This window comes from Catharus ustulatus, chromosome 5, assembly GCF_009819885.2.
Source record: "Catharus ustulatus isolate bCatUst1 chromosome 5, bCatUst1.pri.v2, whole genome shotgun sequence".
NCBI classification, from domain to species: Eukaryota; Metazoa; Chordata; class Aves; order Passeriformes; family Turdidae; genus Catharus; species Catharus ustulatus.
Genome location: NC_046225.1, coordinates 65,166,726 through 65,192,584, shown reverse-complemented (window position 1 = coordinate 65,192,584; position 25,859 = coordinate 65,166,726). Strand labels below are relative to the sequence as shown.

Sequence of the window (25,859 nt, the reverse complement as noted above, 5' to 3'; positions counted from 1 at the left end):
CCCAGCTTTCCCCTGCTGAACGCCCAGACTTGCTGCCAACACCTTCCGTGCGGTGCAGCGCTGCCTGGGAGCCTGGGCTGCGCTAAGAGCAGCGCAAGCATCCTCATCGCCACTGCCCGGGCGCTTCGGGGACATGCCGCAGCACCTGTGCACCGCACTGCTCTGCTGGGCATCACACGGGCACCAGCGGGACGGGAAAATGCAGAGGGAGATGTCAGCCGCAGGGCGAGGCAGGCCGGACAGGTGGGAGCGGGCTGCGGCTCCAGCCGAGAGCCGGGGAGAAGTTTCTGCGGGGCGGGGGAGCCGCAGCAGCTCTGCCCGCAGGAGCGGCGGGGCCGGAGCCGCCCCCGGCCGCAGCAAGGCACGGAGGGGGATGTAGTCCGCGGGCAGCAGCGCGGGGCTGCCTACACTTCCCAAGGTGCCGCCGTGCCGAGCCGGGCCGGGCCGGGCCGAGCCGAGCCGAGACGAGCCGGGCCGGGCTGGGACTGCGGTGCCGGCACCTGGCGCGGGGGCGGAGCGCGGCGCGGCCCCGCTGCGCGGCGGGCGGGGCTGGGCTGAGCTGAGCTGAGCTGGGCTAGGCTAGTCTAGGCTCAGCTGGGCTGGGCACGGGCGGCGGGAGCGGCTCCTCCTGCGCGCCATGAGCACCGGCACAGGTAGGCGGGCACGGGGTGGGGAGCCGGGACCCCCGGGGTGTCGGGGGCAGCTTTGCCGCTGCCCAGCTCGGGTCCGTCCTCTTGTCGCGCGGTGTGCGGGCAGCGGCAGCGGGGTAAAAAGCGCTCACCTAAAACCACCCGAAAATGCGAGAATCTGAGTGTGCGCCTGTCGCGGGGGGAGCTGCCGCAGCCTCGGGCGCTGCCGGGCGGGAGGGGCTGCGGACCCTGCGGACCCTGCTCAGGGGCTCCGGCGGAGCCGCCCCCGCCCCGGGCGTGCCCCGCAGGACGGGCCGGAGCCCCGCAGGACGCTCTGGACCGGCCGTGCTCGGCCGCCCCGTGTCCATCCCCCGTGTCCATCCCCCGCTGGTACCCGGCGGTGTCGCCGCGGCCGCTGCGGTGAGGGCGGCATCAGCTGGTGCCCCGGCGTCCCGGGTGGGAGCACACAGCTTTTCAGGCGGGGATGGTTGGGTTAAAAGCCCGGCCTTTTCTGCTGGTCGAGATACTGTGGTGATAAAGAAGGTGGATGTTGAGGATGTGCCACGGAGCACAAGCTAGGATTGCCGCCCGGAGAAAGCCAGTTGCCCAGGGCAATACGAAAGTAATTCATCCTGCGATAGGTGCAGGATTTGAGAACTGACTTGGAACTGTGTTTTTTAGCGATTCCAGCCTTCATCTGCGTTGTGTGTCGGCAGGGGGTGGTTACTTCAGAGCACAGCTGATGGCAAAATATTACAGGCAAATGCAGGGCTGTGCACAGAGAGGGGGGACTGTGGGAGCTGGTTGTGTATCTCGCTTCTGAGGGTAGCTGTAGTGCTAAATATACGCTCTATCACAACAACAGGGAGAGGCTGAATAGCTACAATTATGTGGTGACTGTGTATGTCAACATGCTTAATCATAGCACATCCTCGCACCGAGCCAAAGGGGAGCCTGGTGCAAACAGAACGAGCTCCCGATTAGGGCAGAGTGACCTGGGGTCACGCACCTGCTGCAGGTTTCAGCTGAAAACCTCCTCTGGCGTTTCCTCGTGTTTGTTGTTGATGGCGTAAGTGCTTTCATGTGTGCTGCTTGTCCACGTTCTCACACGCTCTGTGAGTGAAACGTCCTGCCAGCATGCCAGTCCTCTCTGTGGAAGTGTGCAGGTGAGAGCAAGCGTGTGTTGCAGGTGTTTGAACTACAGCAGAAATCCCAAGTCTGTTTCCCGTCTTTAAGGACCACCGAGATAGTTAACAGGGATGGTTACATCTCCTTTGGCACTGGTGAAATGCTAGTATGGAATCCTTTCCTTGGTCGCCTGGCTATAATTTTGAGCTCAAGAACATGAAACACTGAGCAACGTTTAAATTCTATTGTGGTAGAACTGAGCCTGGTACAGGAAATATTAGAGTTCAAATTTTTCTTTCTATAATATTTTAAATGTCAATTAAATAGATTCTAAAGTTACAAACCCAATAGAGAAGTTAGAGCAGAAGAGATTTGACACAATCTCAGTAATTGCTCCAAACACGGTGTAAATTAAATAGCAAAAATGAACAGTGCCAAGATAAAAATAACATCCTGGGAAAAAAGAGAGTGGAAAAAAACCCTGAGAGTTCTTATGCCTCATTTAAAAGAATAACTGGCAGTTTTAGGAGTTTTGGGTTTAGGTATAGGGTTAGCTTTGATCTTTCCAGATTTTGATTTTGTTTGTCTATGTGGGCTGTGTAAACAACCTGCAATCAATTCTCATGATAAATTAAATGTGAGGTACCCATATCCACTCAGTAAAATCAATGGAAATTTTCCATTAACATTGATGGGACAAGTATTGTACAACAAATTCAATGCCATGGTTTGTCTAAAATTGCTATTTCCAAAAGATTTTCACCAAAATTACTATGGAAAGGCTTTAATTTAAAGTTTGCTGTTTACTGTAACAGAAGGATATTTCTAGTTCTGCAAAGAAAGCAAGGGTGCAGTGGGGTGTTAAAATCAGGCCCACACAAGATCCAATTAATTGCTGCATGGTTTGGTAATGTAGGAGAAATCCCCAGTATTTCTTTTACTCTTGAGATGGAGCAAACCGTTGTGGATCTGCCTTATTACTGCAGAAACTTTTGCTCAGTCTGTGTCCCCTCTTGCACCAAAGGCAACAAATCATTCACTGCCTGTATCAAGAGGGTTTCAGGCAGTGCTATGACACTGCTTTGCCACTTTAACCATAATATTTGGCATTAGATATAGAAATGCTTGTATTTGGTAAACATAATGTGGTTTGTAATACATTGATGTAGGTAATACCATTTGAAATGGTTTAATACATGCATTGAGCCACGAATGGACTGCAGATTCATGCTATAATTTTAAATCCAGAATGCATATGATCATCTGGCATAGTATAGCACAGCTCAGATGCATTATTACATATGTTGTAATTAGATTTTTCCGCACGATTTTCCTCAGCTGCCTTCTATATACTTATCATTGGTCTTGGCTAAAACTATTTCTAAGAAAGAGCCTATTCATAGCTTTTTGTACCTGGGAGATTTACATGAAGTGGTTGCTCTTTTAGGACACTAAAGGTACTTTTAAGAGTTCATAGTATGGTTTTGAGCCTAATAATTCAGTTCTTTGTCATCTTGAAATCATAGCAAGAAGAACAGAATAGGTTAAATATTTGAGATTGTGAAAAATGAGGTTCTCCTCAGTTCCCAGAAATAGGGTAACATGATGTCTACTATTTAGGTGCAAAAAGGGAATCACAGAGCTAATTACATACTAGGTGAGTTATCTTAGATTAGATTAAATTAAATGTCATGACACAAATTCACACAGCTATTTAGTCTTTAAACTATTATATTAAAGGGACAATTTGATTGCATGGATCAGAGAACAGCTAATGGAGTGTCACAGCCCAAATGGGGCAGGAATGTAGTGGCTCTGGTTACAAAAGAGGTTACTCAGTTTGGTCACACAGGGTCCAGCTCAGCTTGGAGATGATTAATTCCTTTTCAAAGTTCACATACAACTATGCTGATAAGACTCCTCCCTAGAGACAGTAGTTATGATTGTTTCAGACCATGCTATATTTTATACTTAGACCATTTTTCTTTCAGCTTTTTGTTCTGAGCACTGATAAAAGAGCATTGAATTACTAGACAGGAGCACCAGGAGATCAACTTGCTTTGGAGTTTGCCAGCTAATGAATGTGTTCACCTTATAGGGTGAAATCCTACATGTTTCAAATTAAACAAAAGCAGAGCTACTTCATTTCATTGCTATTTTAGCCAAGTTTCCCTGAAAACATAAATTACATATATTTCCTGGTGGTGTTTTCTTCCTCTGAGGTTGAATTGCAAAGACTCTATTTAATTTCTAAGACTGTAAAAAATAGGAAGCAGTATCTTAGGATTCGTTAAGGTTTTGGGGGATTCTTTGCAGCTCTTAAGAAAATGGTTTCAGCTCAGTGTATTTGTCTCCTAAATGGCAGCATGGTCTTGGATGGGGGAAACACACAGCACAGTTAGGAAAGGGTGAAGTAGGTCAGCTCTCAGAAATTCTCAGGTGATGTCACATCAGCTGGTAGCTCCTGACTGCAGGACATCCTTCTCCCCGTGGCCTCCCCACACTGCCCAAGTGCTGCAGCCCATCTGTGGAAAGGTGACTGGTTCTACCTGGTAAAATCCAGACATTTGGCTTTCTGAGGGAGGTCTCCTTCTTGCCCACTTGCCCTGTTTTCAGTGCAGTGCCTGTCCAGTACTGAGCACCCTTCTGGGCTGGTATGGGCTGGTACCTGTTCACATCTGGCAGCATGATGTACTGTGCTTTCAGTTTTACTCCTCTGGAAATTATTATGATGTACTTAATCACCAATAATTATCTTTGACATGAAAATATAGAGGGCTAAGAAATGTAGAGAAAATTGAGAAATGCAAGCATGGCTACTGAGGTAACTTTTATCTCTCTTCTGTGCAATGGGATGGCCAACATTCAAGAAGAGAAGAAATCCTGATTTTAGTTTGAGAAACAATTCCCCTCTGCACTACACAAATTAAGGCTTTAGCAGTGGAAGCTCCTCTCTCCTGATTGCTGTTAATTGTAAGCTCTGTGCTGCATTTTCCAGTCCTGTAGGGGTTTACTGGTGCCATTAACTCACCTTTGGACCTTGGGTTCTCCAACCAAGCACCTAACATGAATAATGAATTAAACATATTTGTGTTACAAGAGCTTGTGCTGCATGGGACTGTTAGAAACAGAGCTCTGGAAGTGCCAGGATGAAAGGGGCCCAGGCAGCAGAGCTGGGTCTCTGCACAAGCCCAGCATCACATGGAGGGCGGTGCATGGGCCTTGGAGATTATTGGACAATTTGCTGGCTTGCTCTCTGCATCCTTAAATATCACCTTAAGGCAAACCTTTCTGAATTTCGAATGTTCCTTGTGTCAAGATCCATTAGCAGCGTGTCAAGGTCCGTAACTGTTACCATCTGAATCATCTGTTGGAATGCTTTTTTTCACAGCTAATTAGTTGATGTTCATGCGCTGAAATCTAGATGGAGAATTGTTTTGCATGGAGCATGGTTATTTATTTTTCCATTTCCAGACAAGAAATGTGAGATGAATAAAAGCTTTGTTCAGTGAATATTTCTATAATTTAAGGAGCCATTTTCCCCCCTTTCTCTGTAAAATCAGATCCTTCTACTGGCATTAGTCAAATTGATCATTAACTGTATTTTTAAGAATCTCCTGATCTTATAGGAAAAGTTTCTTGATCTGTAGATGAAAGAAAACAAAGTCTAAATGCAGTTGTCTGTGAAAACTGCACATTCCTGAATTGCAGGAGATCACTAGTGATGTTTTAAAAATGCTTCAATGTTCTTAATTACAGGTTATTTTCTTTCTACTTAGAAACTGTTATTTTTAGGTTTAAGTAATGCTGTCACTGTAAAACAGTAACAGATTGCAGTTGCTCCTCATGGTGGCTATGAAGAACAAGTGTGTAATCTTGGTTGTTACTGCATAGTAGCTGCTCACAAATACAGCATCCTTGGGAAGTTTTCAAGTACCTCTTCTGTCAGTTCATTTCTAGCAATTTCTAGCATGAGGCACTGTGATACTTCAGAAGGGGATGAAATGTGGTTCTTCCTTTTCCCTTTTGCCAATTTCATTTGCATTCCAGTGGGAAAAAATCCCTCACCTGTATTGTTTTATGGACTGAAATAGCTGGCTATGGTGTGCAAAAGGAGAGCAATAACCATTCAGTGGTTGTGTTCCTTCAAGTCTGTTTCAGGGAGTGGCAAAACAAGATTGAATTGCTGTGATACTGTTTGTATGGTAAAATTAATGGTGAACAAAGAGTTAAAGTTTGATTCATATCATATGAAGAAAAAGCCACAGAACCTGTTCTGCTTAAGTGTCAGGCAAGAGCTCTTGTCACTTTAAAAAATAGGTCATATACTTCTTCTCCTACTAAGTATATGACTTAGAGATTATGTGACTTAGGATAAAGGGAATTTCAGAAGTGATTCATAAGACAGTTTACTAGTTGATGTCTAAATATATACTGGGATCTTCTCTGCTGAGCACCTCTGAGTGGGACTGAATGAATGGGCAGCCTTGTGTGCAGGGATTCATTTGGAGAGTTCTTGATCAGAGACCACTTTGCTTTTTTTCCTTGACTTAATTTTACTTCAGTCAAGAGTTTACTGAGGTACATTTATAAATCCTAGATTGCTGTAAATTTTGCAATTTAAAATAATGTGAATGCTCTAGAAGTCATGAAAAATACTTTTAGTTTCCATTTTGTTTTTGTCTCTGTTACCTTCATTTGCTTTGCTCTGTTTACAAGTTCTTCCCCTCTCTTTTCATGTTGGTGTTCTCGGTATTGCAAACTCAGCTGGGATCTGGGAATCAAACAGGCTTTTTCTGTTCTTTACCTTGTAAGAACCCACTGAGAATATTTGATTGAGTTCAGCTGGGAAGCTTGGCTTTCTGGAGTCTTGTAGGGTTTTCTGTGGTATTTCCTTTGGCTGTGCAGTACCAGCAGCATGCAGGCAATCACTCGGTTACAGCTTTAGATGCAGCACAGATACAGAGGATCTAATCTTTAAGGTCACACGTACAGTTGTGTACTGACACCAAAGGAAACCATAGAAATAGCTGTGTTGCCACTATTACCCTTGATGAGAGGACGGTGGGAATGGAAAAGGGTTTGCAGCCAAATGGCTCAGCCTTAGGGACAGGAGGCATGGGAACAGCTGGGGCTGTGAGTCTGCACCGCGTGTCTGGCGCTGGCTCTGCACCTCACCCCTGCGACTCGCACATATGCTCCCTGCTCTGCTGCCTGTTAACCTGGCTGCAAGTCAGCACAGCCTTCCTGCCTGTGCTCTGAGCCTGCCTTGGCTCAGCAGCTCCTGCCCTGCCCAGACTGAGCTCAGCCCTGTGCTCTGCTGCTGTGCAGGCAGTGACAGAAGCATTCCTGGGTGCGGGTGATGGGTACAAACTGGTGATAAGGGAGGAGAGTTGTTTTGTTGTTTTGCATTGACCTTCCCGTGACTAATCGTGTAACTCGGTGTGATGTTCCCACCCACTTGGTCAACAGAGTGGACTGGTGCAGTGATTGTGATGGACAAGCTGCTGTGCACTTCTGAGAGTGTGGCAGGCAGGGAGAGGGAGTGGAGAGATCTGCTTTGGATCCACCTGGAGAAGAGAAGACAAGACAGAGGGGAATTGAATTGTGTTTTTCAACCTTCCAGTGGGTGGGTGAAGGGGAGATGAAGCCAAGCTTCTCTCACAAAGGCACAGAAAAAGAGCAAGAAGCAGCAATCAGAAGAGGTAGCAGGAGAAGTTCATGCTTAGTTGTAAGGAAAAGTGAAATCCCAGTGAAACTGCTGGACCAAGGAGGGTGGCAGAGGGGCTGTGAAATCTCCAGCCTCTGAGATGTTCAAAATTTAATAGGCCAGGTTGGTCCAGCACTTGCTGAACTGAAGCTTGACCTGCATTCAGCTGGATCTCCGGGCATCTGGTCCAAAGTTGTCAGTGGGTATTGAAACTGTCCTTAACCAACAGAGCATCTGTTGTGCTGCTGCAGAGATCCACAGGCAGATTAATCTTGAATGTTTTGTGTGACCATTTACCAACCAGTCTTCCAGGATGTATTTTGATGGCTCATTCCTGCCTTGGAAAATTGGAGAAAAAGTAGTGTCAACTGCATGAATATTGGTAATCTTTCCTGAACCAGACCCCCTGGAGAAACAGGGTTTGTGTATCACAAATCTGTTGAACAATTGCCTAAAGATGCAGACCTGTGCTGGGGGTTATGTATGTGCAGCTGCAGAGCTCCTCCTGACCTGGGACATGTGTGAAAATCTGGCTTCTGCATTGTGAGACTTGGAGAAGTTCTAAGTATCATCACCCATGGGTGAGATCACTGAACTGCAATGTTTTGTCTCTTTGAAACCAGGGAATTTGTTTATGTGCCTATGTACAGAATTAGGTGCAATCATTTCAGCATCTTTGTTCTAACAGCCACAGGTTTTCATGGTACCAAACTAAGGTAACAATCCTTAATTACCCATTGCCTTAATGTGTTGCCAGTGCGAGCACAACCAAAGCTTTTCTAGTATCTTCTTTACAGCTTCAGTCTGTGTGAGCCGTGGGACCTTTAGTAATGATAAAACACAATAGATTGTGTTTCAGTTTGCTGACTTTTATTGTCATTATTTCAGATCATTAGACTGTACCAGCTCAGATTGAATGTCTGTGTGGCCCAGTAGCTTGTGTCCAGCTGTGCCCATTGTCCTGACCTGGGAACTAATGACGGCAGTGGCTGTGTCCATCTTGGTCTAGTATGTTTTTCATAAGGGATCATCACCTCAGATGATGAATTTTGGCTTCTTTTTGGTAATGTGGCCTAAATTTCATTGAATGCAGAAAACCAACTTAACAAAGTTCTATTTATATTTTAATAGAGCTACCCACTGACACTGCTGTAGATTTGGTTGTCTGTATTATTAATAGGATTCGACTTAAGACTAAAGCCTAGGTTGTGCTGACAGCCCTTAACTTCCATTGCTGCTAAACTTTGGGGTAAAAACATTTTCTGGTCTGAAGTCATATGATCCATTTTCAGGAAAACTGCTGAAGCGATGGGCATGTTTTGCATTTCTTTCCATAGCTCTGTAATTTTAACTTGTGATACGCCTGAGTTTTTCCCCAAGGTCAGAGCTGACTTTTGATGGGAACAACTCAGACTGTGTCCTGTGAAGTTTGAGATTGATGTTAGGGGAGTGCTGCCAGCTCTGAGGAAATGCTCGGCTGAGCTTTCTGTGTCTTGTCTCTGAAGCACATAAGGTCTACATAGATCTAGAAGCGTGCCATAGTTGTGCCTATTTTAGAAAGCAGTAAACAGCACGAGCTGCAAATTTAAGTTGGCAGAAGAAGCCTGGTTGTTAAGCTGAAGCTGTCAGAAGCTGCCACAATGTTGGTTGGATGCTTGAGTTACCTGTCCTGCTAAGAATTAGAAAGATGAAACTTCTCAGACCTTCTCTAAATACAAGGGTAAATAGTATTTTTGGAAATTTATAGAAATCCTATATATCAGAGGCAGTCCCAGTTTCCACCCTAGTAATTTTGCTAGCATACCTGTGTTTGGTATGGTCAGTAATTATGTATTTATTAGAGTGGTAAATGCTTTCAGTATAGCTGTTTCTCTGTGGGCATCATAAAGCACAAATATTTCATTTCTGAATTCCATCTTTAATTCTAGTTACTTGCATAAACTATTTTTGAGATACCGCCTAAGTTATGGGTTAAATTCAGTTGCTAAAACATCTAATCCTCTCCTACTTCTCTGTAGAAGTGGTTGTTTTCACTCATATATCCCAATACTGAGTTACTTGCAAAAGCAGAAGTGTGTTCTTTCAAGACAATGGAAGATATTGAATCTGATAGTGCATTTCTGTGCTAGTTACACTGTGTGCTTATAAAATATTGTACTGGTTTACATTTTTATAATAAAAAAAAGTTTTCTTTTTTACCTAAGTGAACCTGTGAATCTGTTTTTAAGGAGCTGCTCATCCATTGTCGCTTAGCGAGATCTTAGCAGTGGGTAAACACCAAACGTTGACATTTTAGAGGAAGATTCCTACCCTCAGCTTTTCTTGTGGCTCTGTGCTGTGGATCTGGAAGGCAGATCATGTCTCTTTTGCTGGAAGGCAAAGGACTGAAATTTGGATAACCCCTGTGAATTTTCAAAGGAAATAATTGTAACTGTGCTGTGGAAAAAAATATTATATGGACATTATTTCCATTGCATTGATATTATTGTACCGTGAAGAATCAACACTAAAGTAGCAGACTGGTCACAGGCATTTCACCTTGGCAGCTCTGTGTAGCACTGGGGAGGGAGCACTTTAGGTGGGCAGCAGGAGCTGCACATCCACACAGCCATTGTACTGCCCCATGAACAAGTCACCCTACGTTTTCCACTCCTTCCTGTCTCTACGCTGCTTCCAACATCGTTCTTGAACCTGTCAGTGTTAAAATCTCTTATCATCAATTCATTTCAGCTTTTTATTGCATACTTCTTTGTAAGCATCCTGAAATGGTGTGGCTTAAAGAAAGCAATAATGCAGTAAATGATTGGAAAACTTTTAAATACAAATAATGTAATTATTATTATAATTGCTGTTATATTAATATTCTCTGTATTTTTTTATGACTGCAGTTTATATAGTGTGTAAACTGTTGGGAGGAGATGTTGTCTCTGGCTTTGTGCCATAGGTAAACAGTTCTACTACTTTTAATCCCAAACCAAAAGATAACATCTTAACTTTAGGAAAATTTTGCTGTATTTTACAGGAACCCCTTTTTTAGTAGGATGTGTCACATTTATGTTCTCTAATGTCAGGTTCTTTTTGGTGGAATTTCATCACGGTATGCTAGTGCTCATGTTTTTATAAATGTATTTAGCTTCCCAAAGTATTTTTTGTCAGTTGACTGCAAAACTCTCACGAGAGAAGGGAATTTGCTTGTGCACCCAGAACTGGGAAGAGGTTTGTGACTTGTGTTGGATAGGATTAGTCAAGAGAAGAAGAGTCTGAAATGCCAAAGTCTGAATTCAATGTTCCTTGTGTTAGGTCGCTCTGACTTTACATGTGTAAGACTTAATACATTTTGGGTTATTTTTGGCATTGGCATGAAGGGCTGACATTTGTCTGTAGATGTAAGAAAGGAATATGAAAGGTTAATTTGTTTGCCATCTTCCTGTAAGTTTTGAAAATAATATCTGGTCCTTGACTTGTCCAGTGGCTCAAGGAGGGAGGGAGGAGTTGGGCTTGAGAAAACCAACTGCAACAAAGCCAGTTAGTTTCCTGCTGCTAACTCCATGCCCCTGGCAGCCTAAATATTCCTGCCCTTGATTTTTGTTTCTCTCTGGATCGTATCCATGAGGAGATTTCATTTCAAAAAGAAACCAAGATTGCAGCTGATGTCACCCATCAGCTAAAACTTCACATGTAAAGCACTAAAAAAAAAACTTACTACAACTTAACCCTGGAAAATGTTTTTGGTTTTTTTTTTGTTGTTTTTTTCTTTTTTAATTTTATTTTTACATGGTAGGAAACGGCAGCGTGTGCTGGCACCCAAGCTGTGAGTGTGCAGCCCCACCAAGGAATCTGTGCAGCCCACAGTGACGCCTGTCCCAGCAGACCCCTGCCAGCAGCTGTCACTGTCACTTGCCAGTTCTTTAAACCTCTTTAAAGGTGGCATAACGTGGCAAAGAGATAAGGGGCAGCTTTTTCCTCTAGAGGTAGGCTTAAGTTAATATTTCCCCAAAGGCCATTGTTATGGATAAGTGCAGCAAAGTGGAAAAGCTCTGGGTTTCTTTCTGCTCACCCATCTCCCTTTCCCAGCTGGGTAGGGAAGCTGGGGTTTGAGGCAACTTTCCAATTTTTCAATTCCTGCAGCTTTCATCAGTTGCAATCACATGGATTCAGTAGGTAATTTAGAAAATATCTGTGACCCGTTCCAGGTCACACTGATAGCACATGTCAGCTTTTGCATCCCCCGGTGATCTGAAAGCTGAATTGTTGGGGTGAAGATTATTTCAGTTCTGAGGGCTGCTACTGAGTCAAGCTTCTTTACCGATTTTGTTTGTCTAGATAAACCTGCTCCAAGCCACACATGGCAGTCCTCTTCAAAAGACATTGGGACAACCAAGTCCATCTTAAAAAATATGTGATCAAAGTGCTCTGTGTTGGTTGTGTTCCATTGCTCTCTGGAAGCATCAGGTTCCCGTGTTCACTTCTTTGTCAGCAGGTTTTGATCATTTCATCATGGCAGAAGAGTGTCACTGGTATAATTTAATTGTTGGGGGAACAGCATATGCGTAAGGAGAACTATTCCAAGGAGAGGTGGAGCAGACAGACCATGTTAGGGATGCCTGCTGGGGACCAGCATAGGGTGGTTATGGACTGTTGCTGAACACACTCCTTCCAGCTTTTTTGTTAGAGTTCTTTTGATACCATTGGCCCTAATTCCACAGGAGTCTCACAGTGGGCTGTGCCTGCATCATTGTGCAGTGGGCCATTGCAGTCTCAGTGAGGAGTGGGTGGCCACCATCAAGTCAGATGAACCTGCTGTACAGAAAAACACAGACAGGTGTTTCTTTGCGGGGATTCCTCCATGTCATACAACATTATCATTTAACTGGGTGTGCAAGCATGGAAGCATGTTTCAGAAGCTGTATTTTTAAAAGTGCGCTCCACCATTTTGGTTTTCCATTGCAGTTTAAGAAGTTGGTGAGGGTTTTTGCAGAGCTGTTGACATGCCCCCACTCTTGGAGCAGCAGGCAGCCCTGCCGTGCCTGGAGGAGAGGTCTGTCAGAGCAATGCCTAACCCAGATCAACGAGGTGAGGCACTGGCCAACTAAATGTGTCTTACTCGTGCCCAGAGTCTCAAAAAACCACAAGAGCTAATGCAAGGGATGCTGACTTATCAAAGGACTGCAGCTACATGCAAGAGGATTATTTTTACTAATACATGCTTAGAGTTTGTTAGGCTAATAAGGCTCTGCAGCATCTCTTGTGAATGCACAGAAAAGTTCAGTAGGTTCCATATTGCTCCTTCAGTTTGAAATGTGCAGCTTTCATCTTTACAGCCTGGAATTCCTCATTTGTACTGCTCATCATAATGTTTTAAAAATTATTCTAAAATGGATTTCTTAAAAGTTTTTAAGATTTATAATCTTCAGGTTCAAGACTGACTGTACTGTCATGTATAATCCCACTGAAACACAAGGAACTATGTATTTTTATAGGAAATAAAACTTCATTCTGTAGTTATTAAAATCTGCTCTTACCTTAGAATTAAAATTCTGAAGAATATTTCTTGAAAAAGTTTGATTCAAATAAGAATATTTAGATTTCAGATTTTAATACTGTTACTCGGAGACCCATTGCAAATATAGCTTTGGTCAGATTTCTTGTGCAGACACAGAAGTTAATCAGTTATTCCTTAAAGTTAAACCCTCAGAGTCCCTTCATTTATGAGTTATTGTGCTGCAGATTGTTAATGGAATATGTTATACTTGAAGTCTTATCTGCATCTGTCTTACATAATTTAATGCAAATAAATTGTAGATAAAGTATCCTAGGACGTTAAATGTTAATTTGTGATAATAGTTCTGTTTACTCAGCTTGAGGAAACTGGAGGTGAAGTTAAGAGTAAGTACACTTAAAAGGAAGTAAGAAAACAGATTTTAATTATGATTGAAAGTAAAATAAGCAAATAAGTCTAAAATGAAATGATTAAAGATTGCTGTAGGTTGCTGCAGTGGTACATTAACATACTAAACTATTTAGAGTGTGACACATTTTCCACATCAGAATTAAACAAATAGCAGCTTAATACGTTAAGTCATTTCAGTGACATCTGCTCTGTCAGTTGCCTACGGGCTGGAAAACAAAGTATTATAGCAAAAGATACACAGATGGATCCAGCAGCTCAGGATTTGCTCCAGGTGATGGACTGGGGCCAGTTCTGGATCCCTTGGTACCAGCCACATTGGTGAGATGCTTTTGGCCCCTGCCTTGGTTTGGATGTTCAGCTGTGGCCATTGTTGCCTCTGCCCTATTTTCCCCACCACAACCATAAGATTGGTGAGTGGAACAAAGAGACCATTTCTGCTGCTTCCAAGAGGAGTATCACTTGCTGGGGGAGTATTTTATGTCTTCTTTTTCCTGAATTTTTTTTCCTTCCTTGGGGCTATACTGGTGAGTGGAGCTCTTCCCAACACCCTGGGAAAGTCACCTCAGATCAAAACTCGTGTGGTTGGTGTTCTTTCTACAAAGCAAGGTATTATGGTGTATCTCTAGGACTTAAAATAAATAAATACATATCTTTTGTATTAAAAAAAATACTATAGTATCATCGATTTACTAGAGAGTATACAAGAGAGAAACCAAAACCTTGTGCATATCCCTGAGATCTATAAATTAGACCATGTACATGCACAAGAACATTAAGGGAAAAATCACAAGCAGTTCCATCCATAATCATAAGTTGGAAAAGAAATTGGAGCCTCTTTTTTTACCATTTGCATTTTTTTATGTTGTTCATACTGAAAAGGGATGAGAAGACTTTCTAGAATGTTAAAAACTTTTAACCTTTTTCTGCAACTATGACAACTAGAATCAAATTAATCTAATAAAAAACTGAAGAACAGATTGCTGCACAGTCACATATCTCTGAGGGATGGTACTTAATTTAAAACAACAAGTATTTCAAAGCTGTGATAGAAGTTTGAGACTTAACAATGCTTCTTATATTGCAGTCAAAACTCCCAGAGCTCCCATATGGAAGAGTCAGCCAAAATTCACAGTGCAACCAGATTAGCAGTGTTAATCACATTGCCTGTTCTTTAAATTGCAAGGAACCTGGGCAGGGTGTGGAGGCTGGAAACTGGATACCTGTGCAGTAATGCCTGTGATCCTGAGGATATATTGTTAGGTGGGGATTGCTATTTATTGTCTCAACAAAAGCTCTACTTCTAAGGTAACTTGCAGTGTTGAATGTGTAACTTTGTTAGCTGCCTTGGTTTCTTTGTATGTTTGGTCTGTGCATAGATCTAAAAACTGTTTGACTGTTCTCCTACTGTGAATTTTTGATGGTGGGGTCGCCAAGGTCACTGTGTATCTAATATTTAGTTTGTAGGGTTAGCCCTTGGGTTAGGCTGCTGCAAATCTACTTATTTGTTGTGACTGATAACACTGTGGGACAATAGATTAATTATGACATTTATATCTAAAAGAAAGGCATTTATTCAGCCATTTAAACATGAGTGTAATATTAGTTGCTATTATTTTAGAATGCAGTGGTCTAAAGCTACATGTTCAGATGAGAAATATTGACACCCCCCTCAGGGCATTCCAAGTTCCCTAATGGCAGTTCCAGAAGAGTTTTGGTTTGTTACAAATGATATATGATAAAAAACCTGGATGGGCAGGATGCTGGGAGTTAAAGGCGTTCAGCAGCACTGAGCACTGGGTCAGCTTTCAAATGATACACAATATGGGTTTGGAAAGCTAATTTTAATCACCCTGCTTTAAATTTGTGTCCTCACTTGCTTGTGATGGTGTTCATGTTAGAGAAGGATTTCAGAGATGTGCTTTGCTGTCGTGCCAGGGTGCTGGCACGGGGAAGAAGTGGAGCTGGACTGTGGACAGCCTGGATGGGCAAAGGCTGGAGGTACAAGGAGTCTGTGCAGGAGCCAGGCTCCTTTGGGAGGCTGGGGAACATCAGTGTCTTCATGTCCCACTGCTGGGCTGGAGAGAATATGGACCCAGGCTCTGCTCACAGGTGCATGGCAAGAGGACAGGAGTCAGCTCCTGGCAACTTCCAGCATGGCAAGGGCTGGTTAGGTACAAGAGGAAACAAAATTCCTGAGAAGATCATAAAGCATTGGAGCAGGGAAAGTGGCAGCCTTACATCCTTGGAGGTTTGAGATTTGGACACCACGAGGCCCTGGGCAACCTGATCTGGTGGGATCTGTGCTGAGGAGGAGGCTGGACTGAATGACCTCCAGAGATGCCTTCCAACCAAAATTATTCTGGTTCTAAATTTAGCGCGTGGGAGTGCTAAATTTGACTTTGGCGTGATTGAAATTGCATTTAAAGCTAAAGCAGGACAGCAAGACAATGCTTCTGGGACTCCTGTGCAGTGCTTCCAAAAAAACACAGGCTCACGTACATTTCCAGTGGAAGCTCAGTTATTCTGAAGCACAGGGTTACACCAGTTACAGTAATTTCACGACCATAAGGCGCACCGGACTATAAGGCGTGCTTCTGGGTTTGGGGGAAAATTTTAGTCAAAAGGGTGCGCCTTATAGTCGTGAAATTACTGTAGATGGTGCCTTTAAATCCATAGCTATACCTCAGAGTGTGTGTGGTGCTTACATGGGCTTTGGAGGAGGTCAGATTTATTTCTAGAGGTCACAAACTGAACAGCTGAATGGATTCAAGGCTCCTAACTCCCATTCTGCGACAGATAATTAAAAGATCTAATCTCTTGTACAGCTGACCTGAGAATAAATTTCTAATAGTCTGTGGATTTGCTGCACAGCAGAGTATACAGCTTGTCATTATAATTTAATATGTTGTTAGTACAGCTAGGCCAATTTTGAAATAGTCTTGATTTAAAGTTGAATCTTGGGACTACTATTTTCTTTTTGAGTAAATGTAAAATATGGAAGAAATTTTGAGATTGGAGAGGTATAATCTCAGTAGTATAAAACTGTAAAATGATAGCAAAACATACTGAGAAAAAGGAGCTTGTATGTAAAGAGAGAGCAATTTCAAGTTTAAAAAAGCAAACTTATTAAATTTTCTAATTATGTCCATACCTAATCATACAACCAATAAATGGATTGATATGTGTCAAAGTTGAGGTTTAGCATATAAGTATTAAGACTTTTGAGTAGGTCTGAGTGTGTTTGAAAGGTTTTGGATTAGTACTTTAAATAAAATTAAATATTACTGTGTGAGTAGAATAATAAACTTTAAAGTGATTGTTATAATTCTATCTTTGTACGAATGTGATCTTACAGATTGAAAAGAGAACATAAAAAATAAATGGAAAACTCCATCTCACTAGGTTTCAGAGTGATAATGATGAGATTATTTTCTGTCTTTTTCTAATTTCTGGTAATTATTAACAGACCAAATGTGGAAGTGGGAGATCAGTCAGTCTGCTGGAGCACCTTTGGGGACTGCTGATATAGTGCTCTGTAGCTGGACACCTAGGCTGCTGTCTGGAGCACAAAGAGATGACTTCCAGCAATTTTCCTGTACCCTTACCTGATGCTAAGTGGAACTCACAGCGGAAATTAACCTAATCAATTTGTAATAAGTGTTGATTACACCTGTATGGATATAATCACCCTAGCAGACTGTCAGTGATGGGGCTGAAGGCAGGAGTTAGGTGGCAGATTTGACCTGCATTTGGGAAGAAAGTTAAATAGAGATTTAAAAGAAGCGAATTGTGAAGTGCAGTAAAAAATATTCTTGAACTAGAGGTGCAGGGATTCTACTGCTTTCTGAAGAGCCATACTGAATGGCCTTGTGTTAGTGATGTATTTATATATCAAGAGAATATTATTGTATTAGATATAGAAAACCTCCATGACGTTATCTTGACAAAAAGTATTTATTAAAGAAATCCTATATTTTTAGATGTGAACTGTAGAATGACACAGTATTACTCATTTTTTTTTCCAAATGGTCAGGTAGTCCTTGGGGCACTTTTTATTATTTTGATTAAGAGGAAGACTTGACAGCAGGTATTCCTTGCAAAATTATATTTTCTCAAGAAAATAATATGAAGAAAGGCTATTTTGTGTGGATAGCAGGACCCAAAATCAGGCAGAGACCTCCTGCTATTTCTTCACTCTAGAGAACCTGTTGTTGCTCTACTATTGCAAATTGTAGTTGGTGGTTTGTGTTTTCCTCAGTACCACATCTGTGTTGGCTGGCAGTTCCCAGGTATTTGCATGCAGGGATTTTCTATTGATTTGCACATCTTCTCCTAAAAGATGCAGTTTTGTTCTTTGTTTTTCTTCTTCCTTTGTTTTTCACTTAGTCTGTAAAGTTTTGATATGAGTACATATGATACATTAAAATTTGCAAAATTTATTTAATATTTGACTATATCCTGAACTTGTGTAATCAGCATCTGGAAGTAAGAGTTTGTAACATTTTGAAAATAATCAGGAAGAGAATTTCTTCTTCCAGTGCCTACTTTTAAAACTAGAGATTAAAGATATTTCATTTTTATTATGCAATACCCCGCATTGTTAATTTTGGCCCAAGAGAAATGCTTAAACCATTAAATATTACATCTTTGAATAAAATTCATTTGCACATTGTTTCATATGCAGTGTTCTCACTGAGTGATTTTGTTTGGGAATTACTAACTCTTCTGACAAAATTTGCATTGCTATTGGCAGTAGAATTTCAGGAAACTGCAGCAAACAATGGAAGGCTGAATTGTTACCTGATCTCTCTCTTTGTATAAAGCTCATGTTTACATAGAGGGAAGAACTGAAAACTTGTTCCTTTGAGGATTACAGGTGCCACTGGAAAAGATGCCGTGTCAGTCTTGCTCAGAGTGCTGTGGAAATAGGAAGGTGCCTGAAAGCATTGTTGTTGTCAGCTCAGTGGTGCAGTGCAAGGCATTCAAACCTGTCAGGGAACCTGTGACATGAGGGGGAGCATCAGACTTGTATGGCTTGGAGCACAAGTGGAAGTCTCTGTTCTGTGCCAGACTGAAATTCAGACCAGAGTTTTCAACTCTGTTTCAGCTCAGCGTTGGAAGAGGACCTAAAATTGAGATAGCAGAATTTCTAATGCTTGGTGATACAGCAAATGTTACTAACAGAGGCACTTCAAGACCTGGGACTGATTTGTGATTGACAGTATGAAAAATGTTGTCAGAGTGAATGAGTCTGCAAGCTAGGTCAAATTGAGGATTTCTGCCAGTCATGGTGGCTAATTCAGTTTTCTGCTTTCGGCACCCAAGGTCTCACTGGTTGGGTGAGCTAGGTGGTTGTCACAGAGAGAAGCATTTCCTCAAGATGTCACATTTTCCACAGCCCCAATGACAGTTGTAGCTAAAATTACTACAGAGGTAAGGATTGGATTGCATTAAGGAATTGTTCCTAGTTCTCTGCTTATTTAACACTTTAGCCCTTACTATTTGCTTTTCCTAGCTCTTATGTAAGAAATTGTATTGCTGAGATAATTCAATTGTATCATATAATTTTTCATACCCTGTGGAACCCATCAGTCTTTTCATGGAATTGCATATCGTGCTTTGAATATGAAATTAATACTCACTGCTTCCAGCTTGATCAGTGTAACTTTATTAGACTCTGTTTTACTTTGGTACCTCTCTCAGTGCTGCAATCACATCTATTTTTTAAGAAAGCACCTCGAAAAGCAAAATAACTTTTTGAAATTCAGGCCCATTTCTTCAGAAACACTATTAAAATGAAGAAGTTTTAAGGTCAGATCATGATAGTGCTTAGCAGTACAGAAAAACAAGTCATACAGGAGAGAATGTTGATTTCATTCGTTACAAATCAGAACTGTCCTTCTTTAATTCATTGAGAGCAAGACTGTCACTCCATGTGATAGAGAGAAGTGGGATGTGATAGTTACCATCTGAGTCATCATTTACTTCAGGAGTATTTGGACTGGGAGGACATTTATCTTTGTTTATCTTCTGTTTTGGAAATAAACAGTGGAAATGTGCTGTGGTAGCATGGATTTCTTGTTCGTTAATGTGTTGCATTAAACTAAAGTTGGGGTTCTTTTTTCATTAAAACTTATTTTTCTGTGCTCTGATGCTCGTTTGGTACATGGTCAGCAGTGGGGAAGGGTGAACAGAGCTCCCAGGTGTCGCAGCCCTGGGGGACAGTAAGGGAGACACCTCCTCCAGCCGTGGTGGGAGGAATGTTTGGAGAAACTGTGTGCCCAGGAGAAGGATTGAAGTTGGGAAAAGGAGATGTTAAGGAGTCAGGGAGGAGCATTTGTGGGAAAATAGAGCTAAATTAGAAGCAAATGGACCTGGTTGCAAATAGATTGGCTGTTGGGTATTGTCCTGCTCTGGAGGAGCCCAGCACCTCATGGCCATAGCTTGTTCTCTGTTCTTAAACTGTGTGTGAGTTTGGTGGGGCTGCATTGGGCTCCTCGCTGGCTGTGTCTGGACACATCCCTGCATCCCATGGTCCTCCAGGTTTGGCTGTGCACCATTTATCCTGCTTCTACACAGGCCAACTGCCCGAAGAGCAGCCGTCAGTGCAAAGACCAAACCCTCGTGTCAGTGACCATCAGCTGTGGGTAGGGAGGGAGCCTGGAGTGCTCAGGGTGGGAGGACTGTGGGTGCAAAGAGCCTCAGAGCTGGGCAGACAGCAAGAAGGGGACGTGCTGGAGTGTGTCGTGGCACTTGGACAGCTGTGTCTGTGATGGCCCAAGAGCCCAGGTCTCACTTTGGCAGCATGTAGGTCAAGGGACAGCATCCTGCGTCACTGCCGTCTTAGGGACTGTTATTAAAGACTCCAATTGCTGGGATTATTGGCAATTGGAGCAGCTTGCAGCCGGATGAAACTCCTGGTTTCCTTGCCCTTGTGAGGAGGAGGAGTGACCTACATCTGCCAGGGGGCTGTCAAGCTCCACGTTGCAGTGACTTGCTCGGCTTTTCTCTGTTAGGGACAGAGATAAAGGCTTCTCTTGAGACAGGGAAATGAAGGTTCTTGGTGTTCACCAGGCCTTGGCTACAGTTTTAGATCAATTGTATGTTTTGTGTAGAATGTGAGGAGTTAACCAGATTCAGAGACTGGGTGGGGAATAGTGTGCTTCAGGATCTCCTGTGAGCACTACTGTTCACTCGACACAGTAAAGATACTTCATATTTCAACCCTGTTGAAATCAGGGGAGAGAGGTTACTGTGGAATTTGGCATTGGATTTTCATCTGTCCTTCACTGAATTGCATTTCTGTACGTTACCTGGGGGAAATGCTGTACAATATCTTTCGTTTTATAAATAAGACATGATTTTATTAGTTGATGTTGCTGCTTCCCCTTCTGACTGTAAAAGGTGAATATAAAGCTTCAGAACAAAATATTTATTTTGAGCTAAAACTCATTTGCTGTTTGAATGAGGTGGTGGTTTGCAAATTAAACAACTCAAAACTTGGTCTAAAAGTATGTTGTAATAGAATGGTAATAGAACTGTTGCAGAACTGTGCAAGCTACTTCACTGTAGCTGAGGCTCTGGGGTCATGTTTGTGTGAATATAACACATTTCTGCTATGAATGCAGTGTCAAGGAATAATTGCTTGCAGAAACTGTGTAGCCTGAATGTGAAAAGGGAGGCAACGTGCTGGTGTGTCTGATGGGAATGAAGCAGAATTATATTTGTATGGGTGTAACTAAATCTAAGAAGAAATTTTTACACTGTGACAAATTCACCAAAGATAGCTAATGTGCACTGTTTGAGATAGTGTGACTTTAGCACCAGAACTTCAGTAACATCGATATCTATGTATATTTGAATTAACTGTATGATTGCAATAAAACAAGAGCTAATCCAATGCCAAATTTTCTAATGCCAAATTTAACAGAGCAAATAAAAGCAGGAGTTCAATTTTATATTTCAAATTAATTATTTTAGACATTAAAAAAACCTAAACACTTAATAAATTATATTAATTAATGATTGGGGATGATACATTGCAACTTGGCTAGCAAAATGAACTGCTGCTTTCTAATATTATTTTATCTTGCTTCTACTTTTTGGTGTTGCTGTACCAAACAGACATCATTGTTGTTATTATTACTCTGTTTGTACCAAGGAATGGAAAGATAAATGAGCCATGGAAATTCCTTCTACACTGTTTTTCCCCAGTGGCAAACATGTGCTCGTTTCCAAGCCAGGGAATGTGCTTGTCCCCCTCCCCCATTTGAGGATACAGATGGAGCAGATGCCAGTGTGAAGAGTGATGCAGAGCAGGGGTGCACCCAGCAGGTGCCACAGACCTGGGGCAGGAAACAGCACCACAGTGACAGCTTCTGGTGTTGGGTCAGAGCTCTCAAAGAAAAATGCCCTAAAGATGAGGAGACTGGCAGAAATATGGTTTGGGTAACTGGTGGAGGTGCTAGAAGTGATCATCAGGCAGCCAGGGAGTGCAGAACAGTAACAGATATAGAGTCCAGTGATTTTCTTAAAGTTGATTCTTAAGATTTTGGAGCTGCTTACAATAGAATTGACTATAAAGAATATCCATTAATTTAGACACGCTCCAAAAATAAAAAAAAATCTGCTTTTGTTTCTTGGTATTAAAGTGAGCTCAGAGACAATTGCATTTCAGATGATGAGAAATTGTAACCTCAGGCAAGCAGGAGAAAGGCTGAACTTTCTGGTTGTGATGAGCCAACTGCTAAGATCAAAACCTGACAGAAGTAAGAAATGAATGCTGATGAAAGTCTTCCACCCAGATCAATAATGGTTTTACTTGTGGACTTTAGTAGGAACAGGGTTAAGTGTAACAGCATCAAATTTCCAATTATGGCTTCTTTTTTACTTTCAAAACAGCACTCCACATTGTTGACAAATTCCTTGGTGATTATCAATCAAAATGAATGTATTTAAGTAGGATTTGGATCTGACCTGCTGCTTTGCAGCTACATCCCTTCACAGAGAATGGGATTTGGAAAGCAGGCAGAAAAATGTTCTCTGGCATGGTCACTGTGGGCTGAAGGCAAGGATTAAAGCTCTGGGAGCTGTGTGTGTGTGCAGGACACAGTGCTGCAGATGAGGATGGGTCTGAAATCCCCACTGCCCCCTGGGGCAGATTTCTTCTTCAGGGCTTTTCACTTGGGATTTGGAGTGCAGATCCTAAATATGATTTTTCAGTGTCTCTCTCCTTTGCAAACCCGAGCAGAGCTATCTGTGCAAACACCAGGGTGGGACTTGCAGCTGCTTGAGCCTCTGAGGAAGAGGAATTTGCACCCATGGTTCTCTACTGGATCTACTGGTGTAAAACTCACCTTGCCACTTGTTCAGGTGGCCCCAGTCTGAAGATGTTAGTCAGCTTTTTGCACAGGGTGGTCTCTGCAGGGCCATCTCTAAACTGTCCTGGTTGTGCCATCACCACAGCCGGACTGAGCTGCAGGGTTTGTGGAATGGCATCCCAGGCTTGCGGGATGCGTGTGAATGTGACAAGGATTCAGAAAGGTCTCTATGGTCACAGAGTTGTTTCTTGGAAAACAACTAACTCTTCAAATGGAAACTTCTCAGATCTGCTGGGTGACACTGGGTAAAGCACTCAGTACCCACACTCACCAAGGACACACAGCTGCTCCCACTGCGTGTGGAAGCCAAAGGTGCTTTCCCACATCAGCCATGGACAGCTGGAAACTGGGAAGTGAAAAATCTGCTTGCCCTGCCTTTGGGTGTGTTGAGGAGGAGTTTCCAACCTTGCAGCTTTGGACTTTTGTGTGTGGCATTTCAGGTACATGAGTTCTCTTAGACATAGACCCAGGCCTCTTAACTCTCAAAATGTCCCATTTTGGGGGGGATGATGGGGGTGGGGTGTGTGCATTTCTTAATATTTGTCTTTGTAAGAAACTTTAAAAGTTGAATTTATTTATTCTAATTAAAACACATTAGATTGAATCTTTTTTCTGATAGCACCCAACCCACATCATCATTTGTTAATTTTGTATAATAGGTAGCTGGTGATTGCAGAATTATGGCAATGTCTGTGTGGCTTTTCAGAAGAGTACAATGCAATGAAGGTCCTTTAAGTCTGTCTAATTCTTTAGGCAATACATCTGTTTACTCTCTATTTGAACACTTTAAATTTCCATTGATTAAAAATCCAGACAATGTAAATGGTAATTTTATATATAAAGCAATGATAAATTAAAATTTAGTAATCTCTTTCTCTCTTTGTGTGCATGTAGCATCAGCCCACACAGAAGAATCCTCCCTTAAAAACCTTCTCCTTGCATTCATTTAGTCCCAAAAGAAATACCCAAAATTTTCTTGGCATCTTTTCAGTGCCTGTCATCTTTCTTGCACCACTCATGATCCCCTAAATGCCAAATTCACATTGTAATTTAAATCTTCCTGTATTCAAATACACAAATGAGTTTTTCTAACTCTCATGCCTACCATGCAATTTTTGGCCACACCAACTGATGTTTATTGCCTCGTTCTGCTTTGATTTCCCTCCTATAAAATACTGGGCTTGGACTCTAGTTTTTTCCTGGGTGGTTCTTGTTACAGTACTTTTTCTGCTGCAGCCAGGATGCCTTCCCTTAATACAATGCATCCCATTATCCCAGCTCACCACTGGGTGTACAGTTTCCCTCTTGCTTTCTGAGGTCCTTTCTGTGAAAAGTCCCTTGTAGTGCCTGACCTTTTAGAAATGAATACCTTTTGTTAATTGCTTGCCTTATCCTTATTACATGACAGGTTTTCTCTGAGCTGAATTGTAGCCTATGACCTCTGCTTGAGCAGATCTTTCCTTACCTGAGCTCTCCATTTTACTGGCAATCCCCATGAGTTTCCTAAGGCCAGCAGAGTCCCTGTGTGGCAGATTCATTCCTGAAGGTGTGTGACCTGCAGCACCATGGCTGTGGCTCTCATTGTCTCTCTGCTGCTAACCAGACCTTATCCTTTTGTCCTCTGACCCGGTCACTTTGCAGACTGCATTCTGGACGTGCTCTCACCTCATTATTTGGGGCAAGGTTTGGTTTTTTCAGGTTTTTAAGCATTTTTGCACCCTATTTTTGGGTTTGATACACTGCTGTTTCCCATTATAAAATCTCTGCTGAAGGCTTTGTAGGGTTTATGTTTGGTTCCTTCTCACTATTTTGGGTGCCCAGTTTTCTGAAGAATCTTGGATGGTGCTTTCATTCCAGCTGGGGGAGCACAGGAGGCTAATGCCAGCTTTGGTCTGGATCTAGGTCTGCCATAGAGAGGTCCCCTTGGAAAAAGGAACTAGGAGTGGGAGAAGTTCTGCTTTCATTTATCCAACTTGCTGGCCAGCAGTCAAGGGCTGTCATCATGGATTTCAGGGCTGAAGGAAGCTCTTTATTCCCAAGAGATAGCAAGGAGCAGAGTGGGACTCATGACCCAGTTACCTCTGGAGCAAACACAGCTGCCTGCTCTCTGCCAGAGCTCAGAGTGCATCCCCAGCCTGATTTTTCCTGCTTCATAAATATGCAGGATTCACAGAATCACTGAGTGATTGAGGTTGGAAGGGACCTCTGGAGTTCATCTAGTCCAAGCTCCCTCTAAGGCAGGTTGTGAACTTCAGTGCCTTGTACAAGAGCCACTGTCTCTGACCTGCTTGTTTGTGTTTCAGGTAAAGATGACCGTGCACGTGGCTCATTGCTGTGCAGTTAATGAGAAGTGTTGTCTCATGCATGGACTTGAGGGTGGAGGTTTGAGAGCCAGAAGTTTAAACCCAAGTTTAAATCTGAGCAGGACAGGTTTTGGTGGCAGGCAGCAGCTCACTGAGGGCAGAGTTGGGTGGTTTTGCAAGTCCCAGCAGAAATGGGATTCATGCAAGAGGCTGAGCAGAAAGTTTGAAAACATGAGTTTAGTTGTAGAGGCACAATTTACCCAACTCATTGACCATTTTCCTGCTCATTTTCACTTCTGCCATGGGTTTATCCTTTTTTGTTTCTGTCATGAATGCTTGGGGACATGGCCCATTCAGCAGTTGTTCCAACTTCAGACACTGCTGCTAGGAATACATCAGTTCAGTTAATACATTGTGATAGCTGAAAGGAAACATCTATTACTTAATTTTTTTTGTACTAGTGATAAAATATTACCAAAATCTGTATCATTATATATAGAGGTATATTAAATTTTATTGCATTTTTTATTATAATAGAGATGGAAAGCACACACAAGGATCCTCAGGGTTCCAGATCTTAGCCCTTCACAGCACCATCCCCAGAACTCACACCATGTGCCCAAGAGCATTGTCCAAACTCTTGAACTCTGTCAGGTTTGGTGCTGTGACTTCTTTGCTGGGGAGTTGTTCAGTGCCCAACCACCCCCTGGGTGAAGAACCTTTTCCTGATGTCCAACCTAAACCTCCTCTGACACAGCTTCAGGCACTCCCTGGGATCCTGTCTGTGCCATCACAGAA

General features: G+C 42.6%; 1 protein-coding gene across 13 annotated transcripts in view; it reads left to right on the top strand.

Annotated features, from left to right (window-relative positions):
* Nucleotides 1-554: 554 nt before the first annotated feature.
* The window catches only part of ABLIM2 (actin binding LIM protein family member 2), a 128,265-nt gene continuing 102,960 nt past the window's right edge, over nt 555-25,859 (top strand). For 12 of the 13 annotated variants that reach the window (XM_033061247.1, XM_033061242.1, XM_033061238.1 and 9 more), the window contains exon 1: nt 555-653. In XM_033061247.1, the coding sequence (XP_032917138.1) occupies nt 638-653 (16 nt within the window). In that variant the 5' untranslated portion in view covers nt 555-637. The remainder of the gene's footprint in view (nt 654-25,859) is intronic. The other variant, XM_033061246.1, reaches the window with a different exon arrangement.